Source organism: Nelumbo lutea, chromosome 2 (genome assembly GCF_056320005.1).
Source record: "Nelumbo lutea isolate HS-2025 chromosome 2, American lotus-T2T, whole genome shotgun sequence".
Taxonomy (NCBI): Eukaryota; Viridiplantae; Streptophyta; class Magnoliopsida; order Proteales; family Nelumbonaceae; genus Nelumbo; species Nelumbo lutea.
Genome location: NC_142685.1, coordinates 67156267 through 67182354, shown reverse-complemented (window position 1 = coordinate 67182354; position 26088 = coordinate 67156267). Strand labels below are relative to the sequence as shown.

General features: G+C 37.2%; 2 protein-coding genes across 2 annotated transcripts; both read left to right on the top strand.

Moving 5' to 3' along the window:
• Positions 1–1008: 1008 nt before the first annotated feature.
• LOC148871328 (NDR1/HIN1-like protein 10) lies at positions 1009–1737 on the top strand. Its single transcript, XM_088970026.1, has one exon. The coding sequence runs from the start codon at positions 1009–1011 to the stop codon at positions 1735–1737; it is 729 nt and encodes a 242-aa protein (XP_088826152.1).
• Positions 1738–23104: 21367 nt separating this feature from the next.
• LOC148871327 (NDR1/HIN1-like protein 10) lies at positions 23105–24301 on the top strand. The gene has a single exon (XM_088971565.1). It carries the CDS (start codon positions 23287–23289, stop codon positions 24064–24066), a length of 780 nt encoding a protein of 259 aa, XP_088827691.1. The 5' UTR covers positions 23105–23286; the 3' UTR covers positions 24067–24301.
• The last annotated feature ends 1787 nt before the right edge of the window (positions 24302–26088 follow it).

The following is a 26088-nucleotide window of genomic DNA, read 5'->3' as shown; positions in this document are numbered from 1 at the left end:
GAAATGTTCCCAATACATGGTGGATATGCATGTGAAGAGTAGATTCCGTCTCCAAATCAACCCCCCACAATGTCCCACAGCACATCCCTGCCGTGCATTGGGAACATTTCCCAATGATGACATCATCATTTCTGATATTATTATTGTGAGATGTTCCTAAACATTGTAAAGGTATACGGTGGGACGCTGTGCGAGGCTGATTTGATCTCTATTAATAGAATGCTCTCCTTACTGCCTCTCATGTGTTTTGTACAAGAATGCTGAAACCTTACGCTGGGTAAGTAAAATCTAGGAAAACTTGTTCAAATAAATCCAAATAAGTAAAAACAAACATATACGAAAATCAAGAGATGGTCAGACGCTTTCATCCAACCATGGTAGGAGCAAATATGTGCTCTGCCAAAGTGTCATTTAATCGGATTACAGTCCAATTGTCCGGTCTGAACCAAGTCTTCCAACCCTGCAACATGAGTTGGAATCTGCTACCAATAATACACGTTCCAACCGCTACCAACTTCCTTAAACACCACATATCTCATCATAAGATTGAGATCAACCATAAAAGTGAGATCCGCCATGAATGAAATGTGCAGTATCAGTTTATATTGATAGGGGGTTGAGACGTGTTTTGTTGGGAGGAGATCCGACTCCTGCAACACTATTAAAATAGTGAAGTGAAGTGGAGATCGGCTTCCACCAGGACAAACTTGTGCCGACACTGTTCTAACAGCCTTTTTTCTAACCTTGCTCGAACGGGCTTTGCCCTCACTGAAGCCGAACTTAGAGTTGAAGTGGAGGCTACGACCAACGCGTCACGTGGAATGAGTCATTTTAGATAGCAGAGGCTGTCCAACGTGGACAGCCAAATTCATCTTGGATCCTTCTCCCCACTCTGAATGTGGAAGACAAAACCACAAACAATCATCTCGACTCTCTATATATTCTCCTGGACTTCATTCGCAACACACCCAAACATCAAACACTTTTCCTTCTTCCTCTCCAATAGAAATGGCTCCGGCAGACGACAATCAAATCAAACACTCAAAAGGGTACCTGCAGCTATACCCAATCTCCTCCAATGGCTACCCTTACGCTGCACCACCCTTAGCCTCCTACTATAACCCACAGCCACAACCGTATCATCCACCATCCCACGATAACTGCTGCATCTCCTGCCTCCGCTGCTCGTTTATCCTGCTGTGTTCCGTCGTCTTCGCTATGCTTCTTTTCAGCTACATCACCTGGCTCGTCTTCCAGCCGGAGCTCCCCGAGTTCAGAATAGACTCCTTCTCTGTACCCACCTTCAAGATCTCCAACTCGGAACTCACTGCAAAATGGGAGGTCGCCATGAGCTCAAACAACCCGAACAAGAACATGGCTTTGATGTATGACGGCTTGAACACCGGCTTGATGTACGGGAGCAGCATCCTAACCAGCGTTTTGCTCACGCCTTTCTACTTGGAGAAGATGAATCACACGGCGTTGCAGGCGAAGATGGTTGTGTATTCGGAGAACATGAAAGGATTCCTGGCCGAGAAAATGGCCATGGATCGGAGCCGTGGGTTCATGAATTTCAATCTGAAGATGACCGCCATGGCCACGTTCATGGCTGGATCTTGGATGTCAAAAACTAGAGCTGTTACTGTTTACTGCGAGAATTTGAATGTTGAATTCTCGGCTACCACAGGAATGGGGACGTTAATGGGGGGTCCCAGGCATTGCTTGGTTCATCTATGATGAGAACCACCTTAATTTTTCTTCTCCATTCTTCTTATTCTTCCTCTTTTTCTTGCTTGCTTCTCTGTGAAAGATGGTGGTGCAAATGCTTAATTGCTGATTTCGTAAGTAGAAAAATACTTTTTTTTTGTTAGTTTAATTTTCCCTGATTAACTATATCGCGTGGAGGATGACAATTAAGGCATAAATAAATGGGTTATTCCCTCTTCTCATTTTCTTTAATATATTTTATGATGTACATTTCTAAGAAATTTAAAACAAGGTTGATATATGGCATTTTATGTATAAAGCCCATAATTACTTTGGCTTTGATGTTAAATATTAAAGTAAAATTTGGTTAACTTATATCTTTATCTTTTAGTTTTTAACAAAAACAAAGCATAAAAGGTCTGATACAAGCAATTTGGCTGTTAAAAGTAAATATATCAACATCATGCAATTTACCTAACTGAGCTATAGAATGGGCAGCCCTATTACAAGAGCGAGGATTACAATTGATAAACTTGAGACATTCAAAACAAGGTTTAAGAGTTAGAATCTCATTGACCATACTATTAATAACCCAAGGAAGTTTTGGTGAACCAAAGTTTAAAAAGTTCATAATATTCTTTGCATCAGAAAAAACTAAGACTTTCTTCCAGTTCTCCTTCCTCGTTAGCTAATTACAGAGCTTTGAGGATCGCCAGAAGTTTAGCTTTCACAACATCTCCAAAAGGATTATTTTTCCCACCTAAAGGACCTGGAATTATTGTAAATACAAAGACCAAATGATTGAGCAACTTCCTTACAAACCCCACCATCACACTTTATGATTATACATGTTTATGGATCGGGTAGCCCAACGGGCCGGCATGGCTCAATCAGTTCTAAGTCAAGTTTGGACATTATTTTAGGCCCGCGGGCTTAAGAATAAAACATCAGGCCCGACCTTGTTTTGGGCTGGGCTAAGACTTTCTCAAAAAAGTTTGTCCCATGCCTTGACTTGATAATATATAGGGTAAATTTCTTAAACCATCTTTATAAAATAGCTAATTGATTAACTCTATCCTTATTGTTTGAAAATTGATTAAATTGACTAAGTGTACCCTTAACCGTTAAATATGGACGAAAAAGGTAAAATGTCCATTATACCCCTATGCGAAATTATATTTATATCCTTGTTTTTAACTTAACTCAATCCCTCTCAGACAGGCTACCATCGCCATTGTCATTGACGGCGGTCGCTGCAAATGCAGAACAGCGGAACTTGACTCCAGCCAACGAAGAATGACACTGGAACTACCACGAACTTCAGTCGAAGGTCGGTGAGTTTTTTCTCCTCTATTCTTCGTTCAAAGTCATTTCTTCCTCTATATCTAGTATCTCCCTCTCTCTCTCTCTCTAAAACGTCAAATAGGAGAAATCTTCTCCTTTTTTAAAGTCGCAAGTCCCAGATCTACAAATCTGGGAAGGGAATGGAGGAAGAAGAAATCTGATGCATGGCAGCTACTGAGTCCGCATTTATGCTTGGAATTTGATGTTGCTGAGCACCTATTCCATGACTGTCACGATTATTATTGTTTGGGTTCTTTGCATCTCCCAAAGGACCCAACCCACTTACTATCCCTTGTCTGTTCCATTACCACTCATTCGCTGCCGATGCTGCTACTATGGGCGGTGGTCGCGGCAGTCGGTAATTGGATGCGATCTTATCTATTCAATAAAATAAACAATATAAGTAAGAAACATATCAAACAAAACACATATATAGATCTAAATTTGAAAAAACAAAGGAAGAAAGCATGGGGACGAACCTGCAAATGAACATCGTGCAGGGAATCTGGGCCGACAACTAAAAAAGCTGCTTGAGGCTTTTCTTTGAGGCCATCACACAAACAACAACCTGGTTTGGTGTAGAGAACGAGCTTCCTTGAGGGAGATCGATTCCGATCGGAGGAACGGTGCTGGAACCACCATGGTAGTAGCTGTGGCTACCACCTCTGGCTCTTCTTTACTATATTCCTAAGATTTCTTCTTCTTGTTGCCGCTGTTGGTGTTATTATTGTTCATTCTTTCCTTAACCGATGAAGTCTTTTGCATTTTCGATTTCGCCGCTTCACCAACATTTTCCTGGCAATTTCTAGTTGGAATGAGCTTTTTGGCAAGATCCTAGAGAAGCTCTCCGGATTGTAGGGGCTGTCAGTCCAAAGGAAAGGGATGAGGGTAATATTGGGTTTTAAAATTTTTAAAAATCACATAGTGTCACATGTGTATGGATTTTAACAGAAAATAAACGGATGCTAGTGACAGGGGTAGTGCTAGTCAATTGTCAGAAATAATAAGGGTACATTTAGTCAATTTTCAAACGCTAAGGATAGAGTTAGTTAATTAGCTAAATCATAAGGGTAGTTTAAGAAATTTACCCTAATATATATTATATAATAAAAATATACATACATACATACATAAATATATATATATATATATATATATATATATATATATATATATATATATATATATATATATATATATACAATATTTTTTCTTTGTTTCTCTTTTCTTTTTTTTTTCTCTTTTTTCAATTAATAGTGGGATCTTTTATTATTTTTTATTTTGAGGGTTTTTAATATAAATAAAACACTTTAAATAAAAAATAAAAAAGATTATATTTTCAAATTTTTGTTCGAGCTCGGGTTCGGACCTGAATGTAATTTTGTTGATAAATAGACAAAGCTTGGCCCACACTAACCATGAACATGTCTATTTTTGATAGCACCAAACAAATTCAACATAAGCAAATAGTCATCATTAGGCCTGCATGACAAAGCCTTAGTCGATTGCTCTTGAATATCAAAATTTAAGGCATTAGTGTCCATAAAAGTCCTCTTAACATATTCCACAACCCAATGAACAGATTTCACTTCATCACTGAATTGCACAATTCTTAGCATTGCCAAATGAAATAAAAAACAATAGCAATCCAGGTTAAGCAAATGTTGGCACCGTCTTTACTACTCACAGGAGGAGCATTCAAGATGAACAATAGAAAATCAACAAAAGAGGAAAAACTAGAGACATTTATTCCGAAACCCCATGGGGAAGAAAATAACACTACCTTAGTAAATGGATAAAAATAGAACAGATGAAGAAGAGATCCCTCCTTGAAAACTACAACAAAGAATATACATGGTCCACATTCATACCAAAATTGAGCCCAAATTTCCTACTCACTTTTTCTATCCACTCTCTACCCGCTCTAAATTGCAACCACACATCTCTCAATTCATAATAGAGATGTGTGGCTTCAATTCACGGTGGGTAGGAAAAGCGAGTAGGAAATCCCTAGTGACCAAAATCAGCTAATTTGAATTGTATCTCCTCTATCCTCACACTAGAATCCAACCACAAATTATAGTAAAAATTTTTAACAGTAAATTCCCCTTGGGAGAGCCCAACCATAGAAACTTTTCATAGACATTTTTGCTAAAAATGTGTTTTAAGAATTGCTTGGACATAAACTGACACAAACAATTGATTTAACTTTTCTATATTTTATGAAATTGAATTGTCCATTAGGTCCTTTAACTTGCTAATTACATTGATCATACTTATTCCTATTCATGATTCAAATCCATAGTCTACCTATAGAATACCGGATTGACTCCATTGGGCGCAAGGTGGCTAGTAAGGTGGGGGATCTTGTTCGAGGTGTAAATGTTGATCACACATGATTGTGGATGAGCCATCTTTTTTGAATTCAAATCAGTCCCCTATAACGTTCCATAGCACATTCCCGCTGTGTATTGAAAACATCTCCCGATGATGACATCATTATTTCTAGTATTATCACTCTCAATACAGGGCAGGAATGTGCTATGGGACGTTGTGGGGGGCAATCTTGTGAGGGGTATGGTTTGGTCTCATCTTTTTTTATTGTGTGGTAGATTTGAGGAAGCTAAGCCTTTATGAAGAAGAGTTCCTTTGTTGAGAAGACAATTTGAGCGACAATAAAATAGGAAAAACTTGATATTTTTTTTGTTTTTATTGTGGGTGTATGGGACACATGATGACTATTATTGGGAGTGACAGTGATAGTGTGAATTTGGGTGGGGTGGGGGAGGGGCTTGGGGATTCGTGCAAACAGTAGAGGTGCTGGTAGCAGCAATGGTGTAAATTAAGGATGGTCATAGTGGAGGATTTGAGAGTGGAGAGGGTTGTCAGAGTGACTCAAGGGGAGTGAAACTAGCAAGGTAGCTAAGAAGAAGACTGATGATGATGGTTTGTTTCAAACTTGGATGCCCCAATGTTCAGAATTATAGGGGATGATGGTGGAGATGGGTGATCTGTGCTAGAGGAAGGAATGATGGTATGTGACGTCAGTTACAAAAATGACTCAACCTGTTATAAATTCTGTAATGGTGGGTTTAGTGATACTGGGGTGGTTAAAGGGGCTCAGTGATGAGATGGAATCTGAGTGGATTTTCACCCGTAAAAGACAAGCAAAAGAATATGTTAGAAAGATTCAATTGGGGTTGGGGAGTTATTGAATTCTATAGATTTTGGTGTACAAGGGGTAGAGTCTTAATTGGACGGAGCTGGGTTTTCAGTGGTTGTCCCTCTCTACAACCCTAAAAATCGCCAGTTGGAATTGTAGGGGGGTGGGAGGTCCTCCTATAGTCCAGGAACTAGGTCAACTCTCCCACACACAAAGACCTGATGTAATTTTTCTTTTTATTAGAGACTAAGGCAAAGGAGATAAGGGTAAAGATAGTGATGAAAAGGATTGGTTTTTGGCATAATAAGGTGATGGAGGCTGAAGGGTGGGTTAGTCTTATAGCTAGCTTAGAGAGAGGGATTAGACATTGAAGTCTTATTTGCCTACAAAAATTTAGTAGCAGCCATGGCGAAAGGATATCCGAATATACAAGAATGGTTACTCACCTATGTGTATGGGGATCCACAAAAACACTAACGTGCTGAACTTTGGAATTTGTGTGTGGTTGCAAATCATACTGGTCCTTGGTTGTGGTGATTTTAATGATATAGTACATGAAGCTGAGAAAGAAGTTACAAGGATTAGGGGGTCATCTAGTGTGAGTCTGTTTCAAAGAGTAACTGGTGCTTATGGGTTGATAGATATGGGATGTAGACATTTAGTGGGCTATGGTTTACATGGTCGAATAAGAGGTTAGGTTTGGCCAATGTAAGAGAGAGGCTTGAATAATGTTGGTCAATGGTGAATGGAGATTGTTGTTTCCTCATGCTACCGTCCAACATCTAACTATATTTTGTTCAGACCACAATCCTATTTTTATCAATTTAGTCGGTGATAAGGGTGTTAGGAGAAAAAGATTCAAATTTGAAATGATGTGGATGTTGTCAGAGTCTGATCTAAGTCTGTAAACCCCAAAAAAGGGAGAGATATCAACAGATTTGTGGGTGTGTCCAATAAAGAGATTGACACCCTAAGAAAGATATTTATATTAAACTATCAAAGAACAAAATTTTCTTTAGTGTACAAGATAAAATAAAATACAAGAGGTAAAAATACAAAAATAGCCTCCTCAGCTCCTCGACTAACTCTCTTTATCTCTACACTCCCCCTCAAACTAATGCCTAGGAATCGACATTAGTTTGTCCATAAGGAATAAGTGTCGTGCTTGTGACATAGCGTTTGTCAAGAGATTAGCAAGTTGAAACCCAGAGGATACGTGGGAAAGAGAAACAATACCAACTTGAGGAAGATCGCGAATGAAGTGGCAATCAACTTCAATGTGTTTTGTGCACTCATGAAAAACAGGATTGTGAGTAATTTTGATTACACTAGCATCGCCCGCAAAGTGGGGAATTAATGGTGGTGACTCCTGTAGTATGTTTTGTAGAAGAGCTCTAAGCCATATAATTTCATTACATATTGAAGACATGGCTCTATATTCAGCTTTAGTGGAAGATTTTGAAACTGTATATTGTTTCTTATACTTCTAGGAAATAAGAAGAGTTACCAAAAAAGACACACTAGCATGTAGTGGATCATTGAGTGTTTGGACAACTAGCCCAATCATCATCGACTAGGCAATAAGGCTAGTGGATGGAGAGGAGGAGAAGTGTAATCCATGAGATAAGGTTCCCCTTAGATACCTAATAATTCAATGGACTATAGATCTGTGGCTATCTGAATTGCATATGATATATCTGGTCAAGTCATTGTAAGATATATTAAGCTGCCTACCAATTGCCGGTAAAGCGTAGGATATTCAAGAGGGGAACCATCATCCTTGCTTAGTTTCAAATTAACATCTAAGAGAATATCAACAATCTTATAGAGTCACCGAGATTAGCCATTTTGACAAGATCCATTGTATACTTATGCTGATTAACAAAATAACCATGGGAATTATGACTGACCTCAAGTCCCAAGAAGTAAGTTAAAGGGCCCAAATCCTTCATCTTAAAGGAGTCACTAAAGAGTCATTTCAGATCAATTATCCCTTCTACATCATTCCCTGTAATGATTATATCATCAACATATAGGAGAAGAAGAGTTACACATTGATTCCAATGTAAGGTGAGTGAATGATCAGAAGAGCTTTGGATAAATTTAGCATCAGTGATTATAGATATGAATCTCTCAAACTAGGCCCTAGGTGCTTGTTTCAGGCCATACAAAGACTTCTTGAGACAACAAACAAGCTGAGGGTCTGTAGTAGAAGTTTGACCATAGTCATGTTGGCCACAAGAGCAAATGTCTTCTCATAATTTATCCCATATTCATGCTTATAGCCTTGAGCAACAAGTCTAGCCTTATACCTATCTAGACTTCCATCTAACTTCAATTTTACTGAGTAAACTCGGTGGCTCCCAATGAGAGAGGCTTTAGGAGGAGCTTTAACCAAATCCAGGTGCCATTCTCAAGAAGGGCTTGGATCTCAGAGTCCATGGCGTATTTCCAATGTGGAATTGTTAAAACTTGTTCATAAGTCTTGGGAATATCTGTGGTGGATAAAATAACAGAAAATGAACTATGGTCTGGAGAATAACTATAGCGGTAAAGAGGGCAAAAAATTTTAGAAAAGCAACACAAAGTGGGTGCAATGGGTTCAGGTGGTGGATTAAGAGAACTTATAGAAATTGATGGTATAATTGGATCAATAGCTGATGTTGGAGAAGATAGAAGGGGCATAGGAGCTGATGTAGACTTTTGTCTTCTAAAGTAGGTCTGGGGTTGTTGCATGGGTGATGTCGAAGCATTTGAAAGATTTGTCGAGTCAGAGTTGCGCAACAAAGAAACATAAGGAGTAGGAAATTTAACAATATGCTCAAAGAAAGATATATGCTCAAGAAGGATGATATTACGAGAAATCCTAATATGACGAGCTTTGGGATTATAACAAATGAACCCCTTGTGATCAGGACTATACCCCACAAAGGCACATAATGCTGCCTATGCAATCAACTTGGTATGCTCATGGGGTGGAAGAGGAACGAAGAAAACACAACCAAAAAATTTGAGCAAGGATCGGTTTAGAGGTTTGTGAAAATGGATTGAAAGGGAGATCATGAAGTGTTATTCAAAACAGATGATGAAAGAAGATTTATTAGATACACAACAATGTTGGCTGCCTCAACCCAAAACTAAGAAGGAATATAAGAATCCTACAAAAGGGTTTGGACTACACTCAAGATGTATCTATTCTTTTTTTTTTTTTTTTTTTGCTATTCCATTTAGTTGAGGAATACTAGGACATGATTTTTGGGATTGGATTCCCTGTTGTTTCAAATAAGCCTGAAAATCCCCATCAAAGTACTTTCCCCCTTAATTAGATCATATGACACATTTTTTCTTTAAATTGGGTGTCAACATAAGCTTGAAATAATTTGAATGTATGATAAACTTTAGATTTCTTGTAGAGAAAATAAATTCAAGTGAAACGAGTGTAGTCATCAATGAAAGTAACAAAATATTTAGATCTTAGTCTAGAAGTAGCTGGAGACAACTAAACATCATTATGTATTAAATAAAAAGGAAATGTTGCATGTTCAAAATGAGAAGAAAAGGGTAAAATATGAATTTTGCTCAAACAAGTAATTCAAGATTTATTAACATTCTTAAAGGAAATAGTAGAACTCGATAAACTACCAGAAGCAAATAGATAATCAAGTTTCTTAGAAAAATGATGACTGAGGCCTCTATGCTAAAAGTTCTAGTCATTATTACAACTAAAAGATTCAAAACTAGATGTAGTAGAGAGCAAACAAGAAGTAGAAATTGAATTAGCTTTCTTCTTCTTAAACTTTAGAGCAAACAATTGACCTAATCTATGCCCCTTCCCCTTCACCTTCCCAATTTGTTGGTTTTGTATTAAACAACCACTAGAGGAAAGCAAGACAATGTTACCACATTTTGCAAGTTGACCAATAAAAATCAAATTAGTGGTTAATTTGGGTGCAAATAAGGTCTTGGGTAGGTGAAAGTAAGATGACTTAGAGGTATAACTGTAAATCATCACAACCAAGTATATATAGTTTATCACAATTTGCAGTGACAATATGTTTATTAGAAAGATGGGGTTTAGGAGACTGACTAATGGAGGTCCCTATCATGTGATTAGATGTACCAAAATCTATAATCTAAATGTGGTTTGATGAAGGATAGAAGGTAGAAGACTTACCAGACATGCCAATAGCTAAGAAAGCGAAAGAGGTAGCCAAGGACATGAGCTAGCAAATCCGTTCTTCATAAATACCACAAGAGGTATCACTTTCTAAAGCCACTGAAGTAATGGTAGATGAGGCATTTGAGTTCTCTATGGATGTCTCGTAGGCTTTATAAGACCCTTTTCTTCTGATTAGATCCATTTTCTTTTAGTGGTCGAGTCGGACATTCTATAATGATATGCCCCTATTGCTTGTAATAAGTGTAGGTATTCTTCTTCTTACTGTGTGGGACATGTTTGAACTCTTTGCATTCATAGCACTACATTAAGGAGAGTTTCTTCTTCCCTTTTGATTTAGTTGCTAGGAAAACAACATCAATATTGGAGTCTTTCCTCCCATCAAGTGTGGTCTGTGTGGAAAATTTGGTTTCAGCTCTCAAAATTTCTTCAAGAATAGTATCTAAATTAGGAAGTGTTCCTCAACTCAAGATATTAGATCTGACAACTTCAAACTCAGGTCTAAGATGCATTAGGAAATGCATAACCTTCCTTTTATCAAAGTGTTCCTTCATATACTTCACGCAACAATCCGACGGATCATTTCCTAGGTATACTAACTCATATTCACTCCAAAGATTAATAAACCTTGCATAGTATTCTTGGACTTTTCTCTCTCTCTGATAGTATGGGAAGATATCAACCTCTATCCGGTACTGTCTAGAGGTGTTTGATTGCTGATATACCTTATTGAGATACTCATACATCTCATAAGCTATTATATAACCTCTCATAGGAATGGTAGTATCAACCTCAACCGGTCCAAGAATCCATGATGTAATCTTTGCATTATCAATTTTCCACTAATCTAAAGCCTTAATGTCTGAGTCATTTGGTTTAGGTGTAGTTCCATCGAGATAGCCCCAAAGACCCTTGCCTCAATATGAAACTAGAAGTTAAACTTTCATAAGGCATAGTTTGATCCATTAAATTTAACAAGGACATTTATTCTTTCTGAAGCCATTAGCATAAAAAATTGTTGATTTCCAAGACTAATATCAAAAATCAAAGAAGAGATGATGATGGGAAGGTACCTTACTACCTTTCACTCAGATGTCCAAAAAAGGAAACTATTACAGTATGCTGAACCAAGAGAAGAATAAAACCCTTCTTAAACCAAACCGATTTCAACCAGGCTGAAGAGGATCACAAGAACTTCTCTAAGAGACATAGATCTTGAGTTTTAACCAAATCGAAAAAAAGAAGTAAAACTAGTGGCACAAACTTTTAGATTTCAGACCTGTCAAGGTCTGATTGAAACAACCTTGTGAGAGAATATTTTAGGGCACTAAAGAATTCCCAAGTATTGTTAGGAAGACCCGTAGATGCCAAAAGATTCAAAAGACAGAAGAAAACTCAATAGACTAGTTCGTGACCTACTCTGATATACCATGTTAGAGTCTAATCTAAATCTATAAACCCAAAAAAAAGGAAAGACAATGGCATATTTATGGGTGTGTACAATAGAGAGATCGACACCCTAAGAAAGATATTTATATTAAACTGTAAAAGGACCAAATTGTCTTTAGTTTACAAGAGAAGAAAGTGTACAAGATAAAATAAAATACAGCAAGAAGTAAAAATACAAAAATAGCCTCCTCAACTCCTTGACTAACTCTCTTTATCTCTACAGACACAACATGAAGGCTTTGATGGAATTGTAAGGAATAGTGAGATGGAATGAAGCATTTCATGAAGTAATAGTTTAGTGGGCCAATAGGTTTGCTATAAGATAAGAAAGGTGAGAATTGCTTTAAGTAAGTGGAATCATTCTGATTTTGGAAATGTTTTTCAATAAATAAACAAAAATAAAAAGAGCTAGCGGAGTTTCAGTATAAATTCCTACATCAAAGGTGTTACAAAGAGAGAATTAGCAAGGGAGATGGATGAGTTACTAGAAAGGGAGGAGATTTTTTGGAGGCAAAGGTCAAGGGAGTCTTGGTTGAGATTTGGAGACAGAAATACAAAGTATTTCCATCTATCTACAATCATCAATAGAAGGAGATTAGCTTTAGATAGGTTGAAGAAAAGGGATGGTAGTTGGATGGAGAATGAAGAAGAAATACATAATATTTTTGTCCAATATTTTAGAGATGTTTTCACAACCTTTAATCTGGTCCCGTCCCTTGCTGTCAGAGAATTATTAAGGCCTTAACTTACAGTGGAAGATAATGTGGAATTATGTATAACTCCCACGAATGAAGAGATACGGAATGTGGTGTTTCATTTAGGTCCCCTCAAAGCTCTTGGACTTGATGGTATGTTTGCTCTTTTTTTTCAAAAAACTTGAAACATTATTGGTAATGATATTGTTATGTTGATGCAATCCTTATTTAATGGTGAAAATATAGACAAAGATATTAAATTTACTAATATTGTTCTAATTTCAAAGGTTAAATCCTGAGTTAGTTCATTAGTTTAGTCCTATTAGCCTCTGTAATATTGTTTATAAAATATTTTCAAAACTTCTAGCTTATAGACTTAGGGTGATACTTGATAAAATTATATCATCGCGGCAATATGCTTTTGTACCAGCTACTAGGTAGACAAATCGATGACAATATCATCATTGGTCATGAAGTTGTTCATTATATGAAGAGGAAGAAAGGAGGATAGGGGGTGTTTGCTCTAAAGGTTGACATGGCAAAGGCATATGATAAAATGGAGTGGAATTTCTTATTGAAAGTGAAGGAATGTTTAGGATTTGATCAAAAGTGGATACAATTGATGAGGATGTGCATCTTAACTACAAGTTTAGCGGTTCTGGTGAATGGAGAGGATACATTAAGGTTTTCATCTACTAGGGGCCTCTAGCAAGGTGACCCTCTTTCCCATGCCTTTTCTTTGTATGTATGAATGTTCATTCCTTAATGATAGACCAAGCAATAGTGAATGAAAAACTGCATGGGGATAGAATAGGGAGAGGGTGTCTAGTGGTGTTTCATCTTTTGTTTATAGATGATATGCTGATATTTGGGAGGGCTTCTCTTGTAGAGGTGAATGAGGTGGTTAGGATACTAGGTGAGTTTGAGAGTTGCTTGAGCCAAGAAGTAGGGAAGTTAGGTATATTCTCTAGTAAAAATTGACCACATAGACAAGGAAAAATAATCTCCCGTAGATTAAGTGTAGTGAGAATGGAAAGGAATGAAAGGTATTTAGGAATGCCTTTATTCATTGGAAGAAGGAAGACAAATGTTTATAAAGATGTTGAGAGAGTAAGATTATGCCTATCTCACAGATGGGTAGAATGGTTCTAATTAATAGTGTCATCTGCTATCCCATCATACACAATGTTAGTTCACTCTTAATTTGCTTGTTCACACTTGTGACCAGATTGAAAATATTATGAATACATTCTTCTAGAATGGAAAGCCTATGTTGTAAGCCTAAAGCTGAAGGAGGTTTGAGGATAAGGAGAATTAAAACAACCAATGATGCTTTTGTCACCAAAATTGGTTGGCATTTATTGATTGAAAAGGAGTCATTTTGGAGAAATCTACTAATGCATAAATATATTAAACATTCTGATTTCCTATCAACAAAAGTTAGTAGCACTTGCTCTCTGATTTGGAAGGGTCTTTGCAAAGTTAGAGGGATTTTGAGAAGTAGTTGTTGCAAGAGGGTGGGTAATGGGAGAAGTATCAAAATATGGGGGGATCCGTGGATTCCAGATATTGAGGGTTTTGTGTTGCAAAATCCACTTGTTGTTTTAGAGAAAATGTTTATTTTGTTATTGATTTAATGTTGGACACTTGACAATGAAATGCTTAACCACTTACCTCAATTTGTATGCCAGAGGAGCAACATGCCATTGGGAGAATTGGTTTACTTGCTCAAGTGATTGAAAAGGTGGTTAGTTATGGGTTCACTCCAATGATGGAAATTTATTAACTATTAAGCCTATTTATGAGAAATTAATGATGGGTAGAGCATAAGTGTCACGGGGCTAGTCGACGAGGCCCTATGCAGTACTTGTTTGTGTTGAGGAAGCCTACGAAACAAAGCAACAAGAAATAAAAGGCAACAATGATGGCACACAAATTAGTCAAAAGGTTGTTTGTATTGCATAAATTGATGGCAAGCACAAGCACACGGTTTAGTGTCGAATGGATCTCATGCTTAACCTCTACATGTCCTTGATTCACTCAACTACCTAACTCCTCTTAAAGAATAAGTTAAGCTTTTGGGGGAGTGACATAAGAAAACATAAAAATGGTGAAAAATCATACTGCATAATTATAACAATGTCGTGGGCATTCCCTTCATACAAAATACAAGTATTGCCCCACCCAAGACACACTTGATGGCGAGACGAAAATCTCCCTTGTGACAGTCTCCCCCTCTCAATTCAGTCTTCATCCTTGAAGATTATTCTACTTGTTTCCTAAATCCATTGTTTGTGAAGGATGATTCTTCAGCTGCTTCGCAAACTTTGTTTCTTCCAAGGCCCTGATATAAGGTTGGGTGGATGGATTGGATGTGCTCTTGATGATGGGGGAACTTATGGCTAGTTCATAAGTTATGTCCCTTCTTGGTTGCTTCAAGGTAGGATTTTGGGTGGTCTGCTTTGGTGATTGGAGAAGAAGTTAAGGCCAGGGTCGGGTCAAAATGATGGTTTGGATGCTTGGGGCAATGGTGCCCATGAATGTTTTCCCGAAGGGACTTCCTCACAGGGCTACTAGGTGTGTTGGGTCGAGGCCCGGTCAGGTTATGGTCCCTATTTTGGGTGGTTGACACTCACTCTCCCATGTTGGGTTGGTTGTAGATGGGTCAGTTGCTGGGGATGGCCTTGGGTCTTCTTGATGCCTTCCTCACCATGTAGTTGTTGCATTGATGCTGGTGTTGGAATGGCTATGGTGGAGACTACTAAATGATGATTTCCTGATTCATCCTTGTGATGGTGTCAAATGATGGAGTGGGGGTCTTCTTTGTTGCTGGCGTGGCATCAATGTTGATGGTGTCTTTTTCCCAAGTATCTTTATTGTAATTGTCACTGGAATCATGCAAGGTGAGTGCTTGTCTAGGATGAGGAGTCTATCAATATATGGCATTAATGTTGCTTTCTCTAGTGTTAGGAACTCCATCCTGAGGACAACTTGAAAATCATCTAGGGGTTTCACAGATAAGTTGATTCTCCATTCCAAGGTCCTACTTGGAGCTCTACTCCAAAAGCTAGGCCTTCTATTGCTTTGGTGCCAGAGTTGACCACTTTGATCCACCTTGCTTGCTTGGATGTAGCCAAGTTAAGTTGCTTGGCCTCAATGAGTGAAATGAAATTGTATGTTGCTCCCATGTCTATTAGGGCTTATGTTGGCCTCCCGTCAAGGGTAATGTCAACATATTTGAGCCCCTTGTGGGCTTTGTTGGGCCGCTTGGATGTTGCTTCTTTCTTTACCTTGGCATTGAGTAGTTGGAGGGCACCAATCTTCAATGCATGAGTAGGCCTATCCTCGTCACTTTGTTCATCATCAATGAGCTTGGCGATGAGGGCATTAAGTTTCTTCCTTGTAGGGCTGTCACTTTTCTAGTGCATCTCATTGTAAATGAAGCATGGTTGTGATGGGGTGGCCGACCTCTTGTACTTGTAAGTGTTGTGGTCTCCTTATAACTTTTCCCCTTTGTGATACTCGGTTGGCTTGTTGTAGTGGGGCTACTTCTCTTGTGAGGGACTTGATTGTCATTCTCCCCCACTCAAATCATGGCATGCGAGCTTTCCAGCATTTCATCATCTGATATTCTCATGTCAATGAGTTGTTCGGCTATGGCTATGGTTGATGCAAGATCTTGAACATTTCGTTGTTGAAGCTCTACTTTCGCCCATGGTTGTAGAACATCCATGAAGTTAAAGAGTAAGTCCTTCTCTGACATTTCAGTGATCTTGTGCGTGAGAGTAGAAAACACCTTGACGTACTCATGGAGTGAGTTCTTGTGTAGGAGTCCTTTCAACTTCCTGTGGGCTAGGTATTCTATGTTCTTCATGTAGAACTGCCTCTTTAGTTCTCTTTTGAACTCGACCCAAGTATCAATTGTACACATGCCATGTTCAATATCTTTGCATCTCTTGTCCCACCACAACATAGCAATGCTAGATAAATACATTGACACAATGTGAATTTTGGTCCTTTCACCAAATGATCCATCTGCCACAAGAAGTTGTCAAGCTCATGCGCATAATGTGTTCCTAAATAGGGAGTTGGCTCCTTGATCTTGATGTGGGTAGGAATGGGTGTCGTTGCGGATATCGCCAAATTGGCGACTACTCTACTTAAGATGTTACATTGCCCCCCTAATTTCATATAGTTGGGCCTGCATGTTGGTTGAGGTGCACATGGCTGACTTCATGGTCGCCCATTCTTCCTTCCTTGCCTCGAGTTGGACTTGAACGGACAAGAATGTAGATATGCTTCTCTTCCACCTTGCCCATTCGTCTTTGATTTCTTCGAGCTGCGCTTAAAATTTGTCAAGCACGTCTTGAATGTGCGATTGGGATGAGCTTGCTTCTTGTTGATGCAAGGTGCTCAAGACCTTCTTGAGGATTCCATTCATTACATTCCACACTTCCTCTAAGGCACCATTCAAGTGCCCCTCCAACTCCACCACCATGGATTCAACTGTCTCCGTGGTGAGGTGGAGCTCCTCCACTTGATCGCGTGTCTCACCCAATGTTATATTACAACGTAGCATATGGGTGTCAATGTTGGAAAGCCTATCCGTGGACTTCTCACGCTTGGATTTTGATGCCCGGCCCTTTTGGGCCTTGTCCTTGCTAGGGTCATCTTCAGGTGCATCACTGGCTTCGTGGGTGGGGAAGAGTCCCTATCGTATCTCTTCCTCAAGCTCCTGAGTGTTCTTCATGGGGTCGCTACCGTCAAGGATCATGTGCTTGGTTCGCAATGTGTAGTGAGCTTCTACTCTGATACCAACTGTCACGGGGTTAGTCGATAGGCCCCGTGTGACACTTGTTTGTGTCAAGAAAGCCTATGATACAAAGAAACAAGCAATAAAGTCCAAAATGATGGCATACAAATTAGTCAAAAGGTTCTTTGTATTGCATAAATTGGTGGCAAGCACAAGCACACTGTTTAGTGTCAAGGGGATCTCGTGCTTAATCTTTAGACACCCTTGATTCACTCGACTACCTACCTTCCCTCAAAGAGTAAGTTAAGATTTTGGGAGAATAATATAAGAAAACATCAAAATGGTGAAAAATCCTACTACATAATTACAATAATGCCATGGGCATTCCTTTCATACAAAATACATGTATTACCCCACTTAAGACACAGTTGATGGCATTGTGATGACACATTGCGGGCAAGGTGATAGCACGATGAAGAACTCCCTTATGACACAAAGGCACCACAATGTAGTTTGGTGGAGATCAAATTCTGGAAGATAAACATCTATCCCCAAATGAAGCTATTTATTTGGAAGTTAGTACATGGTTTGGTATTCACGAAGAATAGATGAGGGGGGGCATGTAGATAGGAAACATCTGTTGTGTTGTGTGGGGAGGAGGATCAATTTGTGGAGCATTTGTTTAGGTGGAGTAATTTTTCCAAGGCAGTGTGGTTTGGAAGTGTTAGGTGGAGGTTAGAAGGCCTTCAAGAAGATATATATGGTGGCACAATGGCTTCAACAAACTATTCAACAATTAAATATTCATGATGGTTATTCTATTATTTTTGTATTGCAGAGATGCAACATGTTGTGGGTGCTTTGATTAACAAGGAATGAAATATTGTTTAATGGTGGGCGTCCTTTACCAAATATTGTGATCGAGAAGGTTCAAAGGTTTGGGAGGGAACTAGAAGTCTTGCAAGATAATTTATGGGATGAGCATCAACTACAAATTGTAGAGGAAGGGCAAGATACATAATTGTATGATTGTATTTATCATCTTTTAATGAAGTAGTTTTCCTTTTGTAGAAAAAGATCACCCATATTTGAAAACAAAATCTAAAGAGATTTACAAGTACATTTCCAAAGATTAGAAGCTAATTTAGGACACATGAGGAATGATCTCATTATTGGTGAGATATTTACTTTTTTGATAACTTCACCCACAAAGCATTAGGTTCTACAATAAACCTCTAGGCTAATTAAAAGTATGATTTCTTAAAACCCAAATCACCTTACTCTGGGAGAAGATAACTTATCCTAGCTAACCCACCTCATGACATACAATATGTAGGGATTGTTTGTAGCATTGATTGAACCAAAGTCCTCCTGCCTATATATGAAACACAAGAATCCTTCGACACTGTATTAGTCTTCCCTATAATTTATATATCTAGCACAAATTCTAAGGTTCATGCTTTCTCTTTCTCCATAGTAGAGGGACTCCAAGATATTTATAATTTGAATGAAGAGGGTAAATTTTCATTTGTAGTCTTAGCATTCTTTGCTCCTTAATAGGAGTATTCGACTAAACTAGAGACTAGACTTTTGAAAATTAATTTATTGCCCAAATATAGTTTGAAATTTATTCTTTTTGTTTGTTGTAGTTATCTATACTACTTTAAAAAGCACAAATGGCCTCAAGAATATTTCTAAAATTTTATAAGGACAAAATTTACCCCTCTGTATTTAAATTTATTGATAAAAAAATGAGGGCAAATAGGATAATTGGTTCTTGATATTAAATGAGTTGAAAAGAGGTAATGATATTCAATGCATTCAATCCTCTCTCATTAAATCCAACATTTAACTTGCATTCATGTTCATTGAATCATACATTTAAGTCATTTTTGTTTCTTCACATCATTAAGTTCTATTAATTAAATCCATACTTTTAATAAATTAATAATTTCAGTAACATAAAGCTTATACTTTTAAAATCTACCTAGCAAAAATAGTGTTTTCATCTAAGTGGTGATAAGAAATTAAATCATTTTGGGGTCAAATGGGTTAATCCATATTGCCACGATTAAATAATAAAACTAAAAAATAGATAAAATGAAAAAATTGGAAACATTTTTAACATAATATTAAACAATAATAAGTATGATAAATAAAAAATGTTTTTATAAGTGATGGAAATGGAATGTAAAATTTAAAACCAATTAGAAATAAAATATTTTCCTATTCTCTCTCATTAATCCTATATTTAAAATATATTTTTCTCATCATTAAATTCTTGTAATTAAATCTACAATATTAATATAAATAGTATAAAAATAAATATTTTGAAAAGTAATTTGAAAACAAAACCATTTTCTTCCCTCCCGGTGGTGGGTAAGCAATTTGACCATTTGGGGCCAAATAGATTAATAAATAATACTATAATTAAATAATAAAAATTAAAATAAATAACTATGAAATGTAAGAAGTATTTTTATTAATGATGAAATTTGAATGCCAAATTCAAAATCTATCTAGAAATGAAATGATGCCATAGTCAAATAATAAAATTTTTAATAATAGAAAATAAAAATAATCACAAAAATAAAAAAAAAAGATAGAGAAATTTGGGGCACACATCTAATGTCATATATTTATAAAAAATAAAATATTGGCTACATCTCTAATATTGTCATTATATAAAAAATAAAATATCAATGATGGAAATGTAGTACAAAATTTAATGTCAACCTAGAGATCAAACAATTTTTATTTTTAGATGGTGGGTTAGAGGTTTGAGTCAAGTGATACCATAGACAAACAAAAATTTTGTGATAAGTAAAAAATATTTTATATAATGTAAATGAAATATATAAGTTAAAGGGAAAACTATAGTCAAAGTCGGTTGTACATTTAAAATTAGGTTGCAGGTTGGTTCAGAAACCAACAAAACTTTGACAACTGGCTCTACATTTCAAATTATAAAAACCCCCGCCAAGTCATCAAAGACTTATGTAGTTGTTGCCAATATGAGACTCTTAGTTCATGTTGGACGCAACAAAAAACTATACCTAAAATAGGTTTTCAATTTCTCCCCCACTCCCTTCGTCTCTTGATCTCCCTCCTTCTCTTTCAGTTTCATAGTCATCTCTCGATCTCCCGCTACCTTTATCTCTCCCACTCTCTTAGCTTATTTGGTCTATAACCAAATCAAAACCTCTCCCTCTCTCCCTTTTTCTCTCTCTTTCTATTGTTCTCCCTCAATCTTTTTCTCATTTTTCTCCCTTACTCTCCCTCTCAGTCAATATCTTCTTATCCCTCAATTTCTATTGTTTTCGAGTTGGTATAAATTTTATAGCCAAGAGCTTCTTGTGAATTTTTATCAAATTGGTGTAATAATTTTTGAACCATACCAAGTTGGTCTCATGTTCTTTTACATTATCTAATTAATACCATATAAGGTGTAAGAAAATAAAAAATAAAGAGAGAGAGGGAGTGGGAGAGAAGCTGAGGGAGAGCGATAGAAATTAAGGGAGAATGAAAGATCGACCGAGAAAGAGAATGAGAGAGATTGAGGGAGAACGATAGGTAGAGAGAGAATGAGAGAAATTGATATAGAGAACGTAAATACAGAAACCAAAAAACATTTATATTTATTTTCAAATTACATAGTCGTTGAGCAAATGAAAATGACTGTAAGTGAGAGAGTGTGAGGGAGAGAGAGAGAGAGAGAGAGAGAGAGAGAGAGAGAGAGAGAGAGAGAGAGTAAAAACCCTTTTTTATTTTCCAATCACCCAGCATTAAAGGGAAATTTTAGCATAAGTTTTTTGTTGTGTCCAACATGGATTAAGAGTCCCCATGTTGACAACAACCACATAAGCCTCCAATGACATGGCGAGAGTTTTTATAATTTGAAATGTAGAGTTGGTTGTTAGAGTTTTGTTGGTTTATAGACTAATTTGTAGCATAATTTTAAATGCATAGCCGGCTCCGACTATTATTTATTTAATTTAAAACTATTCAAAAAACAAAACTATTTTCTTATCTAGATGGTGGGTCAACGATCCAACTTTTCAAAGAAATCCATGTTGTCATAATTGAATAATAAATATTTAAGTTTGTTTTTAATAATATTGTTACTATTGTAAATTTTCAATTTTATTTTAATTATGATATACCTAAAATTCAAGTAATTAATATGATTTTTTTTCCCACATACAACACACGTGCTTAATTAATTGTATCTAGAAGTATTGAAATCAATAACCATTTTTATTTAGATTGGTATTTTCTTGAATAATACCAAATACGTGAATGAAACTCGGAAGACTTATTTTTGGTTAAACAAAAAAAATTACTTAATAACTTAATTAACTTAAATGTAATAACTTAATTTATTGTACAATACTCAATTATTCATATGGTATATGGGTGTGATTATTTTTTTCTTCCTAAGGCTACTACACCGGTGTCAGTTAAGTTAAACCATATTCTTTGGAGGCACCAAATCATTTTATTATAATTAGTAATTTATAAATTCATTAATAAAATAAAAAATTAAGTAACAAAAACTTTATCACATATTACATTAACAAAATCACACTGTTACAATACTTTCCCAATTCATTTGGATCAATTAGGCAATTAACTAGTCTCCAACTCTCCATCTTATTGAATGGTGGTCCTGCCTTTCCAAATGTGGGACAAGTGACACGCTATGGCCTATGGGCCCCAGCCAGGTAAGCAAGTCTTGTCTCTTCTGTTTCAACACTCATCTCATCCTTTTCCTTTTTTCTGACACTCATGGGCCAACTCCATTCAATTATTCCAAATCCAGGGACACAACACCCCCCAACAGAAAAAAAAGAAAAAAAAATCTAGGAAATCAGGAGTACAAGAATTAGGTCCATTTGAAATAAATTAAAAATTAAATTGAAAAAAGTTTTCCAGCAAAATGGCTGAAGAGTATAGCTTCAATTAAACGTTGCAAAGGTACTTCATTCAATTTTCTGATTTTATTTTTTGTCTGCAAATGGCAACGGTCGATATCCCCTCCACTGAAATTCCACGTGGATGAAATTGGATTGGATTCTTTGTAGCAGTACATAATGTAACGTCCTCCTCTTCAATTCATTTAAAATTGGGGCAACTTTAATTCAATGACCCCCCTAATTGCTATACAAATTTGTTAAGAAGCGGATTAGGATATTTCTCTTGATCTTAATAAATTGGATCGGATTGGAAAGGTTGGGGATCGAATTCGAATATTGACTCTGCTATAACCGGATCCAATCTATTAATTATAAAATATTATATATTATATATTATTTATATAATTATATAATACATATTTTATATTTTAATATATTATTATATTATATAAATAATATAATATTATACAATATAAATATAATTCTAATCGAATCGGATTCAAATCGGATATCCAATAGTACATTCTAATTCGAATTCGAATCATGCTTGTAAAAATCTGACGTATCGGATTCGAATCCGACTCGTTTGCAGCCCTAGATATAAAGCCAGTTCCATAAAAATACAATGGACAAATAGACATGGTCAAACCCGACCCAGGTAGGACAATCAAGATCTTGCTCTGTTTTCTGAAGACGAATGTAGATCAGAAATAGAGGTCCGAGACCATGGGGTCAATGTGATAGGGTCCAGTCATTTTAGGTCTATCGGGTTGGCCCAGATAATTGACAGATCTAACTCTACGTAAGCAAATCGGTCACTGACTCAGTACTATACACGTAATACCGTCCAATCGTAATCTCGGGTTTGGCACGAAGATTGAAGAATCTGAGACCACTGAAATAATAACCAGACCAGAGTCTTTCCTCCCACGCTCCTCCCAAGTTTCCTTGTAATTACTAGTCAGCAGGAATCTCTTCACGCGTTTCCACTCTTCTCCTCCTAACTTTCGGTTCCCATCTCTCTCTCTCTCTCTCTTTCTTTCGCTCACTCGGTCGCTCGATCGATCGACTTCACTTCGACAATGGAAGATCGGAGCAAACCTGCAACAGGCTACCCAACAGGGTACAACCAGGCGCAACCCAGCTACGACCCCAATGGCTACCCCCCGGCGCAGTCTAGCTACTCCGCCACAACCACTGCCACCGGCACTGGCTACCCATATGCCGCGCCACCGCCCGCAGTCTACTACAACCCCAACCCTTACTCTACACCCTTCTACGACCAGCGGCGCACTACCTTCCTCCGCCGCCTCATCTCCCTAATGGTCGTCGTATTCCTCATCATGGCTGGCATTACTTTTATCATGTGGCTCATTATCCGTCCCCATCTACCCGAGTTCCGGCTCAACTCTGCCTCTGTTTCCTCCTTCAATGTCAACGCTACTCAAGTCACAGGCGACTGGAACCTCGACTTCACCGTTAGGAATCCTAATAAGAAGATGAGCGTTTACTATGACCACATCGAATCAACATTTTATTACCGTGGGGCGCAATTATCCGATACGTTTGTTGCGCCTTTCTCCCAGGGTAAGAAGAACGAGACCACGATGCAGGTGAAGTTTGCGGCCGCGTCCCAGTATGTACCCGAATCTTCTGCCAAAGCCTTGGCTTCTGATCGGTCGAGCGGGGAGGTGAGTTTCAATGTCAGAATTTGGGCTTGGGTTTGGTTTAAGTGCGGGGGCTGGCGGACGAGAATGCACTATCTAAGAGTCTTCTGTGACAACGTGAAGATCGGATTTTCGTCCAACAGAGGGGTTGGGGTTTTGTCTGGTGGACCAACGAACTGCAAGGTTTATCTGTGAGTAACATGGGTTTTCCTCTTTCTTGATCTTCTCCACACTCAATTCATTCTTGGAGATGTTCTAAATATCTAATTGGTTGTGGGTGGATCGATGGTAGCGCTGTAATTTCCTGATAAGTGATGTGGTATTTTTTCTTTTCTTTTCCCAGCCAAATTTGTGGCTACATGATGATATGCATGATTTTAGGGTTATATGGATTTGATATCTAATGAATTTCTGTATATGTTCTGTGGCATACTATAATGTGTTCTTGGTCTCTCTTTTCTTTAAAAGGGTCTCTAAAGGTTAGCTTATTTGCGACTTTCTTTTATTTATTCTGTCATTTTTGCTGGGTTAATAGCTTTGAAGCAAATAAGCAATCTTGATTCGCAGAGCTTGTGAAAAGTTTTGTGAGAGCAGTCTTTGCTTCAATTTCAGCTAGATTCAGTTAATCAACTATACTGCATTAGTGTTCCTATTTTGGTAAAATGGGACTTAAAAGTCTTTCAAAAGATAACTTCAGTCGTTTTGGGCCCATTTGGAGATATCTTTGTTGGTGGTACGAGGAGTTGCATTGGAGAATTGAATTGGTCAGGTTCTGGGTCATTAAGATCTATCTTTCCTCTTCTGCTTGGCGGTCATAAAATAATGGAAACTTATAAGCTATATCTGTGGCTCCAACGATAGCCAGTTCATTATTTTTGTTCGCTTCATGAAACATCTTTCTATCCTTTGAGGTATTGTTTTATCACAGCTATATCATTGAGAATCATTGAATTTCTCCATTTCTCTTTGAACATAATGAACTACTGAAGTTCTCCAAGCCATGGAAGAGCTGAGAGGGAATAGAACCCTAATGTCTGATGGTTTCACAGAGGACTTCTGTAAGAAGTGCCATTGAAGATTTGATTATAAAAAGGTAAGCTCTTCAGCCTATCTGGATCACTGATTTCATTGCACTTATCTGAAAAAAAAAGAATATTTCATGGATTTAAGGCCAAGCAACATTATTAGAAGTATATGTACAGATTCAATGCTGCAGTGCTATTTTCAAGGATGAAGACACTCATAGCCCATGGTCACAATTTAGTGCCGAAATCTCTTTTTAGTATCATTTATTTTTAGACAGGCAAATTCTTGATGTGTTGTGGGACTAACTTCTCTTGTACTTATCTGATTTAGAACTTCCTAGTTCCTGCTTTTATATCAAATTGATATAAGATGGACCTAAACTTGGAAAAAGAGAAGAAGAGTAATGTAGGAATCAAACTCTAGGCTTCTCTAGGAGTCAATCAGTCAACACTTAGTGATAGCTTCTTGAAGGAATCAACACCATAAAAAAATTTGATATTAACACCAAAGAAAACTAAGCCAAAGGCAAAACTTCATTCCAGATTCTCATCTTCCTCTTTTATAGCAATGATATAGACCTTGGATGGACTGAATTTTTCTAATCACACATTTGTAGTTGGACTGGCATAAAAACTGATCAGAACTAAAAACGTTTGAAAATCGCTTTCTTGACAAATTACAACTTTTCACAAATTTCTAATAAGGTAGCAACTTCCGAAACAACTACCAACCAAAGTAAATCCTAAAGCTGCTAAAACTCTAATTCAAAACTCAAAATAACAAAAGAGAAAAAATCTTGTCATAGATTTCTGGGCTACCTGTAAATTGGCCATAATTTGCTCAATTAATCAGTTCATGTCCAAATTCTATGATCTTGGACTTGTAATAATCAAATAAGCCTTCTAATGAGTAATGACATCGAGATCAAGCCAATTGAGTGAGTTTTGACACTTCCAATTCTATCTGCATGTAGAGTGAAGAATGAAAGATTATATCCTTTGTGTCCCTCATCGTGAGTCTAGTCATTTTGTATAATTTTTGGACTCTAGACTGTGAAATGAGAACGGTTTTATGTGGAAAATTGACATGGTGAGGGTTTATGCCCCAATACCTTAATTATCAATTTGAGGTTTTTGTTTTAAATGGAAATGGTACATTAAATTCTGCATCTGTCTCCTTTTTCTCCATTTT

Coding starts and splice junctions, on each gene's coding strand:
- LOC148871328 (XM_088970026.1), top strand. CDS start 1,009: ATGGCTCCGGCAGACGACAATCAAATCAAACACTCAAAAGGGTACCTG.
- LOC148871327 (XM_088971565.1), top strand. CDS start 23,287: ATGGAAGATCGGAGCAAACCTGCAACAGGCTACCCAACAGGGTACAAC.